Raw genomic sequence first — 12,723 nt, 5'->3', positions numbered from 1 at the left:
TAACATCTCTACAGCTAAATTAAATAGATAAGGGGAAATGGGACACCCTTGTGGAATTCCAACATTAATGTTAAATCTAGCTGTGGTTCCCTTAGGTAAAATTACACAACTATTAATGTTTTGATATAGACCTCTAATTAAGTTAATGAAGTTCGCTCCAAAACCTAAACTTTCAAGAACTGAGAATAAGAACTGGTGTTCCACCGAGTCAAAGGCTTTATAAAAGTCAAGGAAAAGTATGAAGCCATCATCTTTGATCATGTCCCTATATTCAATCAGGTCCTTTACCAGTCTTATATTGTTGTGGATTGACCTTCCTTTTAAGAAGCCAGATTGTGATTCTGCAATAACGTTTGAGATTCCTGATTGGAGACGCATGGTAAATATGTACGTTAGTAATTTATAATCTGAGTTTTTGAATGTAATAGGTCTTCTATTTTCAATAATTCTTGGGTCCTTGTCTGGTTTGGGGATACATATAATAATCCCTTGTCTCATTGTAATAGGTAAAGTGGGATTTTTAAATATTTCTGTAAAAACTTCATGTAATAATATTCTTATGTCTTCCCAAAAGTGTTTATAGAAGTTCCCTGTAAGTCCATTCGGACCAGGTGCTTTGTTTAATAATAAGCGATTAACAGCCTTATCAAGTTCTTCAATTGTAATATTGTTATCACAAGTTTACTTTAGGAATTCCCATTTTTGAACAGGACTATTTAGTTCTTCAGAGTCCTTTATATTTTGGATTAATTCTTTGATTTTTTGGCAGTAGGTGTCACATTTAAGAAGACTGTAGTTTAATTTCCAATACTTACTTGTGCTTGACTTCCAGTTTTGGGGTTTCATTTGTAAGGAAATAAGACTATAGTCAGTTAGCGGTGCAGCAGAGATATAAGAATTGATTTCATTGGTCAATAGTTCATTGGTTATAAGCCAGTGATCAAGTCTTGATTTTTTATTTGGACCAAACCATGAGAATTTTATACAATTGGGATTAAGGTGACGCCACACGCCAACTAGATTCTGTTCATTGCAAAAATTGTTAAATATTTTGTATTAGCGACTGTCAAACAAAGTCGCTGAGCAGCTGAATAGGGGGAATCCTCGTTGACGCGCCAGCTGATCAAAACTCAAATCCACGCTGCAGTTGAAATGTTTATTTTTATGCAGAACATCAGTGGATAACAAAAATCCGTGTCCAAAGGCAGCATTAAAACGGATCCGCCGGTTCAAACAGTGATCATAAGACAAAAAACGTACAAGCTTAAAGCGGTCAGCAAAAGTAGACTTCCCCCATCACCCACTCACTAAGAAGAAAAAACACCAGGTGAGCAACAGGTGATCTATAATCACTATCAACACCACGTGATCTAAAGCTACGCCTATCCACAACACCTGCCTCAACGCAGCTTTTCAGTTTTATCACTTTCAATGTTTGCACCATGAATGTGATCACTGCAGCTTGTGAACGCTGAAGTTTCAAGTTTGTTTTTTCCCTTCCTCTAAATGTTAGTGCTTCTGTGAGAGCTTCATTGTTTGGTGATTGTAGAACCTAATAGAAATTTTCCAGCCAAACTCCTACGTGGTTCCTCATCCAAAAAAAAAGGGCTGTTTAATGAGATGTTATAGCCTTTTTTTTTTTTTGGAGATTAATACATTTAGATTAACTAAGACATCCTAAAACATACCTTGCCAGAATCTAAAAGCCCCAACTTTATAAAAGGAGTTACATCAAACAACCAGCTGAAGAACGACAGGACAGGAAGTCTCTTTTACTTTTTACTGATTTGGAAATCAAATGGACAAGGAATACACATGGTCAAGCAAGAACTGGCTAGTATCTAGTTTTCTTTAAAACCACAACTGTCTAATTTCAGTGACATAAATGTTTTATATATTGTATATATTGCCTTCTGTACATGTACATAGGTACACACATTAAGTACACACACTGATGAGGTTTGAACACAGAAACGGGTCATAAATTCTAAAGTCTGGTCTTTGTTCAGTTCTGACTTTACAGGGGAAAAGCATTCAAAAAAAATGCATAGATTGGAAATGTTAATATGCCACAAGCAGGCACTACACACAATCATAGTACACACACTGAATCTGGAGTTTTGTTTAAAGATTTTGGTCCTTCAAAGAAAGAAAAGAAAAGAAAAAAAAAAACACTTGTTTATACTTATTGTAAGGAGAGGAAAACATGAAGTGATAAATGGAGGGGAAACCGTGAATAAAACCACAGAATACATCAACCCTGAAAGGTGCAGTAGGATTCATAAGATGGATGCGTTAAGAAATATGACACAGCATAGTGATTCTGTTTGTGGTGCAGGATGTAGTGTAACTGTAGGCCTGAACAAACAAACATCAAATCTTCCCTTTTAGTGTCCCAACTCACTATCTTACATCGTTATGCAACACCACAGGACACAGGATCTCGAGTACAAATCAAACTGGTCTTGATTGGCCCTTTTTTTTTTTAAAGAGACTGCAAACGTTTCAAGATCTGGATTGGTCTGTGGAAGAGCTGTGCACAAAGAAGAAAAGTTTAAAATGGGCAGATAGGGTGAGTGGGTACATCTAGAACCCCACCAGCACTGTCAGAAGATGACAGCAGATGACAGGAGCAGTTATTTCCTCCCAATAGGTGTTAAAAACAGGGCCCTTTCTGTCAGATAGATCGTCCCGTCTTTGAATTATAAATGGTATGTCAGTAGTTGGGCTGTGTGTGTGGTGGAAAAAGAATGATATGGAATGATACTCTGTGAACACACTGGTGCTTAACGGACCAGCGGGGACTGCTTTAGGGAGATGAGGACGGAGCGCATGCGGGAAACGTCTTTGGCCTGCTTGCTAGACTTGGGGTTGAAGTCGCAGAGCCGAGCTACCCGCTCCCACTCTGTGCCAGGGTTGTTCTCATCCAGATCTGAAATCATGGCTTCCTCAGCTGCCCTATACATAACAAAGAAGAGGAAAACACACCAGTCAGTGGAGGAAGAAGCAGAACTCCCATAATATACACATATATATAAACCAGCTATGAGAAAGTCCTCTGCTAAGGACCAACACAGGTTCTGGTCAATGATTCGCCAGTACAGGTCAGGCTTAGCTAAAACTTTAGCTAAAAATGTTTGACTATGTTTATTAATTATGATGAAAAACAGATTTTGGCTGTGTTGTACATTTTAGTTCAGCAGAGTCTTGCCTCAGGCCAGAGCAGTTCTATCATCACAAAGACATTTAAATACATTTCACAACCTAAACAAGAATATCTGGAACTGCTTTATTACCTGTGATGTCCCCATCTCTGCTAACACAAAAGTGATTTGAATATTTGTAGAACCCACAACAACAAAAGGTATGTACATACTGAACACTTAAAAAAAAAAAAAAAAAAAAAAAAAAAAAAAAAAAAAAAGAAGAAAAGAAACTTATGATATAACACGGATTTCTGGTTGGTTAAAATGGAGCTCTGTCGAAAACTGTTGACAGGACTTCATTCAGCTATTAAATCCGGTTTGCCTTGTTCGTAAAAAACTTAATAATACACTTTCCGTTGATGTGTTAAATAAGAAGGAACAATTATTTTGTTTCTAACCAAGCCCCAACGAACTGAAAGCACTACTGGACTGTAGCCATGCATTTCGCTGTGGCAGTGGAGCAGGTTTTTCAGAGGAGATGCAACAAATAAGTTTCCAATAAATTTTAATTGTCAACACTGTTGGGAAATGAAATAAAAAATAAAATTGAGAAAACATCTTTTTAATGAAGGTTAAAACATACTTGGACTTTTTGTTGAAAAGAAAAACTAAAAAGACGCTGAGGAGAAAAGGAATTTCAAAATTAAGTACCACTACCCTAAATCACAGATAAACCTTCATCACACCCACCCATAACAGAATTATTATATTTAAATTTGCATTTATTTATTTTTATTTTTTTAACCCCACTTTGCCTACAGGGCCAAATTCAAACAAACAATCAAAAAAAAAATGAAGAAAATTGGGTGATTTAAAGCTAAATAACATTCACCGATACAACAAAACTACAAATACACAAAAGACTAGGACGACAACATCAAGAGGCGAGATCACAAATAAAATAAATAAAATTTAAAAAAAAGAACAACTCTTCTTTGGCGGCCGATCTAAAGAGCAAGCAAGTACGATGTACAACATATGACGACACACAGTCACAAAACTGCATCTACCCCGTCAAAAAGAAAGAAAAATGAAATTTTAAAAACTCTGGGGTTTTTTATTTTTACTTAACTGGTCTAGGCGGTAGCAAGGATGGTTAATGTGTGTGCTTTAAGGCGCATAGGAAAAGAAAACAGGGAGAAACAGTTTCACAAGTCAGAATTCAAAAGAGAGAGAGAGAGAGAAAGAAAGAGAGAAAAGGGAAGGGGGAATGAAACAAAAGACAAAAATGAGCTCATTGCAGATGTTGAAGCCAGCATGCAAAAGCAACATGTTGAAAATTTATTTTCTAGAAAATCATTTCTGTGCAGCCTTTGGTTTAGGACAGAGCAAATTTGGTCAGTTTTTTGAAAAACACTGTATTCTTAAATAAAACTGACCACATTTTCAGCTCGGTGTTAACTTCCACTTTCATATGTTACCTGTGGTACTTTCAGAACATTTAAGTCTGAGGAACATCCAAATAAAAAAAGTGAATTAGGAGAAATTTGCCTCGGACAGAACAGCGTCGAAGTCAGCAAAATGAAAAATATTCTGTACCTCCATAAGAAACCAAAAAGCCAAAGGCTGCACAGGTTAAGCAGTTGAATAGCCAGCTGGGCATAAAGACGTAATCCATAGCAATTACTTTGACTTGAAATAGTAAGACTGGTTCAAGTGTATAAAACAGGGCTGCGTTCTACACCTGAAACTGGCAGCACGGTGGCTTAGTGATTAGCACTGTTGCCTCACAGCAAAAAGGTCCTGGGTTAAAGCGCCGGGTTGGACCCGGGTCTGTGTGGCGTTTGCACGTTCACCTCGTGTTTACAAAGGTTTCCTCCCACAGGCTAAAACATGCATGCTAGGCTGCCTTCAGGCCAAGGCCTCCCTTGAAAAAGAGATCTGTGATCTCAATGCCTGGTTGAATAAATAATAATTTAAATGGCATACAACTTCCCGTTCCTTTTTCTTAATTTTAATTCTACAAGGTTAAAATGTTAATGGAGTATGAACAGACTTCTGAAAAACTGGATGACAAGCTCATTAGGTATTTTATTCCTTTGAATAAGATCATACACACCTCTACTCAGTGACACACTAGCTCCTTCAGGGGAATACCAAGACTTTATTGTCCTTCAAGCAAGTTTTGTCCATGAACATCACAAACTTCATAAACTATAAGAAACAGCCTGTTACGAGTCCAAACCGCCCTGGAAACCAGCTCAACTCTGCTAACATGACTCTTCTTTGGGACTGAACAGCCTGCTGAAGTGACTCCATCACCCCACACTCCCACTGAGCCTCCCAGGAAGATCCTTCGACTCAAATGCAGCCCTCATTAATACTCCTGTGCATGTCCAACCATTTCAAGTCGAAAAGTCTGCAGTGAAATGCGTCTATTGGCATGTTAGTAGCTACAGAACATCTAAAATTCTAAAACAGCATAAAAATAGTTACGTTTGAAGCAGTCATGTGTCCATTGGTATCAATTAAATATGGCTGTAACAATAACAGTTGCTTATTAAATCAGAAGCAAAAACAGCTTCAGTTTAACAAAACATTTTGAATGATTTAACATCAACCTAGCTAATGATCGTATAACATCAATTATAAACACGACTGCTTCAAAAGAAATGCACAAGTTTGTTATTCCTGAATAACTTATTGTCAGATCCTATGAAAGAAAACTACACTATAAAGACAAAACATTTTTGTTAAAAAGGTTTATACAAACACGAGCCAAATGTTAATTGCTAGACAAGTATTAAAGTATTTCCTGAAACCATCTTAAGACAAACAGCACATAAAATGAATGATGAACAAGGGATTAAAAAATAAATAAATAAAAATATGGATGTAATTTTCACAGAGGTGAGTGAGGAGTTCGGTAATTTGTGGAATTTAGAAGTAGACCGACAGTTGATGTTTCACAGTCAATAAAACTAATTAATTAGCTTAATAATGATTAACTATATTCGTGATTTTGACTAGTGTAAGAAAATCTCCATAACAGATTTAAAGTTGTACTTGGGCCAAATGAACAATTTTTATATATAACTAAATTTATTTTTAAAAAAATATTTTCCAAGATAAAGTTTTCTAAAGTTGTTGACAGTCAAATTTTTTTTAAGACAACGAATCTTAGTGTCACAACATTACTGGTGTAAGCAGGATCCTAAAAAGGTTCCAATATATTACATAAACCAATTATTTTGAATAATAATTTTAAATGCTAAACAAATAAGTAAAGTAAGAGATGAATGAACTGACCCCTTCAGTCATTTATTGTGAGCAAAGAACTGATATTCACGTTTAAAATAAATTTATGTGAAAATGAATTAAAGGGTTGTTGTTTTTTTTTTTCAATGAACTGAGCTTTAATTGTGAGGTCTTTGCTTTACATGTAAAAAAAAAAAAAAAAAAAAACTATTTAAGAATGTCCCTGGTAGTGTTGAAGGAGGGAGGAGGGTACTAGCTCCTGAAAAGTGTGTTTAGGGTTGGTGACTGTTCAGCCACTGGCCACCATCTGAGCCAGTTTTATTCTATGCCAACAGTTTCTAAAACCTCTTAATTACCAGATCAATTATTCGGTCTACCTCTAGTGTAAATGCATGCAGGAGACTAGGATTTTTTTTAATATTCTGACATGCACCTACTTACAAATGACATGCAGAAATAAATATGGGTTAAATTTAGCTCCACAAATGGTTCATGTAAGAAAACAAGAGTTTTAATCCAGGATGTTAAAAAGGTGGAATGGAATTTTTTTTTTTTTAAATAAATTCTAATAAAACAAATGTCAGTGGTCACAAACGGACGTAACAAAAATCTAAAAAAAAAAAAAAAAAAAAAAAAATGAAATGAATATAAAAAGGAAGATGTTAGTTGGAGCAACATACACATAACCAATGAGGTCAGAGAAGGGTTGCTTGTAGAAGTCCTCGTCCAGCACTCTGGACAAACATCCGCCCAACGACAGAGCAGCAAGAAGGTAGAAGACAAGAGGAAATGCAGTAAAAGGAAGGAGAGGATAGAAACAAGTAATATTGGTTACCACACAATTGTATTCTCAGTATTACAGTCAAAGGCCTAGGGTTTCTGGTCTCCAAATGAGATTTTGACCTGAAGTGGAGGGTGAATCATCTTTATTTCTTTGCATTCCATATTCTAAACCAAATAGCCAGTTAGTCAAATTATTACGATCCATTAAGCTGCATTAATGTGGAGAATAAGAAGAAACACATTTAATGGTGTTGCAGTTAAACATACTAATCTGTTTTATCAGGGGGCACAGGGTACTGCTGATTCATCGTTCAAAAAAACATTTCACTTTTTAAATGATTAACTATCGTTCAGCTCGAAAAAGACAAGATCTGCTAACACATTTGTTAGTGGCGTGATTTTAAAAATGGCTTCAAAGCCACTACCTGTTATGGGATTTGGTTTTTTCCAGCTGCTCGTTCTGCCTGGCATGCCACTCCTCCAGCTCCACCTTGGCCTTATCCTTCCACTCGGACTCCTGTTTACGAGAGTTAGCATCTGCAGAGGGTGGGAACGACAAACGCGGGAAGAATGACAAATACGGGGTTGTTTAGTCTCTGAATAATTGGAGAGTTACACATTAAACTGAAACTTGAGGCACGTGATCCTACCTGGATAAAGTCACATAAAAAATAAACGATCAGCGAAATGCTTGTTGTTTTACTAGTATGTCCAGTTATCAAACTTCAGCCTTGTAATTCATAACACAGCCAGGCAGGTAAGCTTGAAAGCAGTTTTGGGGGTTTTTATTCCTTTTTTTTTTTTTTTTTTTTAGAGAGACAGCTTTGCAGCATAGTTAGCATGCTCACCTATAACACAGGGATCTCTTAGCTTATCAAAAACTCTGCCCAAAAATTAACCTTAAAAATAATCTGAATAACAAAATTAAAGAGCAAAATTCTTTTCTCAGTTTTCTCATTCTTAGTCTGTTTCTTCCAGCGAAGAGTGACTTTTTTTTTTTTCAAACGCAATTTCAGCTGCAGGTGGATTAAACTGCTGGTTAATAAGCAACATTTAATGACTTGATTCATTCACCAACTGAATGGAGATAATCACCGAGATACTTTTGGCCCTCAGGTAGTAGTACACGTCCACCAAAAAAACCAGACATTTTTGAATCTTCAGGACATCTTTACAGATGTCATCCATCCTTTCATAAAAATACTCAACTTCATACTTACCTAGCAGCTCAAGCCTCTCTTTTTGCTCCTCCCTCCACTTGCGGAGACTCTCAGGTTCGGCTTGCAGTCGATCCGCATTAGATATCGCTGCATAAGCATCTGATGGGCCGTTGCTTTCCTGCAAGGAAGAAATTAAATAAGTTAATTGTGTTAATTCACAAAAACAAAACAGCTGATGGATGCTGAGATTTGAGGAACAAACTTTTAATTGATCATCTCTATAATTATTTAATTAAAAATCTGGAATCATTTCTTTGCATTTTGGTTTCAGTTTGCAGGCTGTACATTTGTTCCTAAAAGTGAGCTTCTCTCACAGACAGAAGCCCTGACTGCGCAGAAGGAAAGAAATGTTGCAATGACAGCACAGGAAAAGGAAGCAGGAGTCATCGACAGCGAGAATCTCAACCTGCAGAGTTAGAAACTGAAGCCACGCTGCAACAATGCTAAAAAAGAATAAAGTAATGTCAATGAGAGGGCTACAGTGTGTGCCTGCATGCCAATTAACAGTGCCCTCACATAGGATGTACAGAGTGCTGCACATGTCGTTGGGGTTTTTGTTTTTGTGCTGAAACACTATCAAAACATTTCACTATAAACCATAAAGTTTGGGCAAAAATCTAAATCAACAAATTTTTTACGGTGTAGTTGTCAGAGAGAAAAAAAAACAACATCTTAGTGCCCACAAGTCCAAATATACAGTTGGTTGACTGAATAAGCAAGGAGAAGCATGAGCTAATTCAAAATGAATGGAGGACTTTATCCTAAAAGTACAGAAGAAAAAGAAAAAAACAGATTTATATAAATTCAAGAGCATTCTAACAAAGTAGTATTACCCCATGGAACTCTCCATTGATGGCACCATCTAAGAAAAAAAGAAAAAAAAAGTAGCAGAAACAGCAGTTAGAAATCAAGAATAAATCAGAAGACATTATGAGGTATATAATAAGACAAACTACATTATCTAAAGCCTGACTAGGTCTTTACTATTGCTGTTTGTTTTTTTTTCTCCATGAGCCAACGCTTTAAGTATGACATGTCAGCATTTCTAAGTTGCTCAACACACACAGCAATCCTTAAGGAAACGAGAAGATAACGGCCAAAGGCTGCTGGCTGGACTTCCTGCTTGTGCTGTTAGCATGTGTGTCAATGGCCACAGCCGTCAAGCTAATAGGAAGCAATGAATGACCAGGAACGGTGGAGCTGATGTTATCAGACAGCTAGGCTCCTTTAAAGACACGTTGGTAAACAATTTTCTTTTTAAATATCGCCCATTCGCCTTCCTTATGACCAATTACATGTGAATTTTAGAAACTGTTAGCGGGTTGTGGACGTCTGACAGACGTGCTAGCAGCTAGCTGTAAACGCATCAGCCTCGGTGTCGAATTACTGATTATGTTGACGGAACGCTCGCATTTTAATGGTTTATAAAGCCCGTGTGCCTCGACAGATTGAGGGCGATTAGGCTGGCAAGACAACGTTGAGCTAAATATAAACTTTCTGCGCTCCAGAAGCGCAGACCGTTACAAACCGTTAGAATCCCTCAGCGACGAAGGCACCTCTCCGCCGTCAAGGATGCTGAAGCCCTCGTCGTTTTCTATCCCAGCTATTTCGCTCTCCTGCTGAGCCAAAAACGCGGCAGCGGGGTCCTCCTCCGAGCCGACGCCGTTTCCAGCGGCGGGTGCGGTCAGCATGTCAAAATCATCCATGGCGAGGTTGTTTCGTAGGACGGTTAGCAGGTGTAGCAATTCACAATAAGAGCTCTGCTAAACGGGAAGAAGGGCGAAGAGAGGGAGGGGGGATTGAGGCTAGTCAAACGGAAATGGAATACTAGCCAATAGCAAATCAAGGTAGATGACTGATAGGATGGTTAACCAATCGTTTAACAGCAGGCTCGGAATTAGACCAATCAAATCTTAGGATTTCTGCACATAGATCTCATGACCTAATACGTGTGTCCGAGCTTTTAAAAAATCCGCAGTCAGGGTTTTGAGGTACGATTAAGAGAGTTAGTTTACTTTGATTTCCATGTCTTTGATTTATTCCAGTTGAAAGAACTGACAGAACAATCTATTTTTTATTTAGTATGTTTTAAAGTGCGGGGCAGGCTTAAGGATACTTTGGGCCCCTGGGCTCCAGATACTTTTCTTTAATGCCTAAAATTACAATATTGATTAAGTGCACATTAACTTTAGATGCTCTAAACCTCTGAGGTCATTTGGATTAAATCTGCTCTCTGTCAAGTCAAAACCAGCCAAACACGCAGAAGCTGCTTTTATCCACCAAATATTTGGAACAAACTCCCAGAAAACCGGCTGAGATTAAAGACCGTCCTGTTTGATTGATATTGTATGCTATATTTTATTTTAATTCTTTTATTCAAGTTCTTAATCAGAGCTTGGTTTTAATTTTTAATTTCATGAAATGTTCAATTCTTATCTTACGCTTTTATTGTTCTTTTGCACATTGTCACAATATTTTTAAATGTTTATGTAAAGCACTTGGAGTTGCCCTGTTGCTGAAATGTGCAATACAAATGGACCTGCCTCGCCCTTTTAACCTCTCCAGGTTCTGCAAAACGCAGTAGGAATTTTGGAAACACACTACCATAAATGAAACAACCAAACAAACAAAAAAGTAAAATAGTTTGCATAGAACTAATGACCTTTATAATAACTATCTGGACTACATTTATTGATAATCCCAGCCTGGAGTTTGTTGCCATTTTTTCCCCCCATTCTGCTGATGGAATTGTTCCCCAGAATATTCCAAGTTTAATCCCTGACTGCTTCACAACAGTTGAGCAAAGAGGTATGTGTTTTCTGTAATGTTTGGTTTTTTTTTTTTTTGTCTGTGCACAAGATTACTCCAAATGTAATGAACAGATTTAAATGAAATTTCCAGGATATGTTGAAGTTGCCACAAAGAACAAATGATTAAATTTTGGTGGTGATCAGAATCACACATTTGTCCATACAGAAATGCTTTTAGCACATGGCAGTACACGCTATGTTCGTAAAGAAAAATGAAGACATTACAAATTAGGCACGTTTCGAGTTTGTGCCACTTTCTGGATCAAACATCTGCCATTTTTTTCTGCGTCCTTAAATCCATCAGTTTTGGCAAAACCTCCATGTTTTATAGATAGCAGTAGAAAGTCACTCTCACCTCTGTCCTGATGATTTAAGATTTTAAATTTAGAATAACCTTTCCATGTTGTTAGTTTTCATAGTCAATTCTTGTGTAATTTAGGATACATCTGTCTTTTTTTTCTTGCCACCTTTTCTTATTAGGACCATTTCTTAACAGGCTTTGGCAAACAGTAAGCAGATCAGCTGAAGAGCCAAGTGATCCTCTCAAGTCCCTACATGAATTTTTTATAGACTTGTGGCTTGTTCATATGCTGTAGATACTTTTGTCTTTAATTAGACAAGTTTCCTAAATCAATAAACATGCTGCAAAACCGAAATCTACCACCTTTTCATATCTAAGAAAATCACCTAGTTATAGTAAATACTGATAATTTTCCTTTTAATAGCTTCTTTTATGCTTTGTACCAGAACTATTTATATGTCAAACATAAAGTTTAATCAGGAATATTGTGCTAGGACTTTTAGTATTCATTACTTTTATACTTTTCAAAATATTTAACTTTATAAAGATTTCACCACAGATATATTGAGATCTCTTCAACTCCTTCAAAACATTGTTTTCTTTCAAAAATCTACTCCAGCATACTTGTTCTGTTTGTCTTGTGCTCCATTTAGCTTTTGTCTAGTTTGGATCATTTTAATTTTTTTTTTTTTGCACTTATCGCCAGTTTTGCTCATTTTTGTTTTTAAATAATTTTGCTCTTTTTTTGTTTTAGCTGCATTTTGCTAACAGGAACTTAACTTTTATGGTTGAGTTTCAGCTTATTCACCAAATTTCAACATCTAGCACTCAGCATTCACACTGAAAATATATTTTTTTTATTTGGTAACTTTTATTTAACCTAAAACACAAGGAACAAACATTTGCAACAGACTGCTGGTACTAAACAGAAATCGTTTAGTACCAGCCCTGCATATATAATCATTGGCCAAACCTAAAGAATATGTGATGTGCAAACGATGTGTTGTCTTGCTGAAATTAGAAAACATTTTTTTTCCAAGTCCTGTATCTGTAGCAGCATTTGCTTCTCCGATCTCTTCATTATTATATTTCTTTGGCACTTCACATGCTCTACATCCAACACTATCTTGCTTCGTGGTTTTGTCTTTGCACTAAAACAGTTGTGTCCTTTTACCGGCAGAATGTCCCCGCTGGTGAATAATTAA

General features: G+C 36.8%; 2 protein-coding genes across 3 annotated transcripts in view; one reads left to right on the top strand and one right to left on the bottom strand.

The window, feature by feature from the left end:
• cplx2l (complexin 2, like) overlaps positions 1–12,723 on the top strand; it is a 58,443-nt gene that overhangs the window by 5,727 nt on the left and 39,993 nt on the right. The gene's annotated exons all lie outside the window — the stretch shown is intronic.
• clta (clathrin, light chain A) lies at positions 1,767–10,205 on the bottom strand. 2 transcript variants are annotated; one of them, XM_017425673.2, is made up of 7 exons: positions 9,936–10,205; positions 9,241–9,269; positions 8,408–8,525; positions 7,613–7,724; positions 7,085–7,138; positions 4,279–4,314; positions 1,767–2,958 (listed from the first exon to the last, which is right to left on the bottom strand). In XM_017425673.2, exons 1-7 carry the CDS (start codon positions 10,111–10,113, stop codon positions 2,787–2,789), a joined length of 699 nt encoding a protein of 232 aa, XP_017281162.1. In that variant the 5' UTR covers positions 10,114–10,205; the 3' UTR covers positions 1,767–2,786. The 2 variants fall into 2 exon arrangements, with proteins under 2 accessions (XP_017281162.1, XP_017281163.1); XM_017425674.3 differs by lacking the exons at positions 4,279–4,314; positions 7,085–7,138 and having other exon boundaries at positions 9,936–10,201.

The sequence above is a fragment of the Kryptolebias marmoratus genome, linkage group LG3 (genome assembly GCF_001649575.2).
Source record: "Kryptolebias marmoratus isolate JLee-2015 linkage group LG3, ASM164957v2, whole genome shotgun sequence".
Classification (NCBI taxonomy): domain Eukaryota; kingdom Metazoa; phylum Chordata; class Actinopteri; order Cyprinodontiformes; family Rivulidae; genus Kryptolebias; species Kryptolebias marmoratus.
This window is presented reverse-complemented; position numbering and strand designations above follow the sequence as displayed.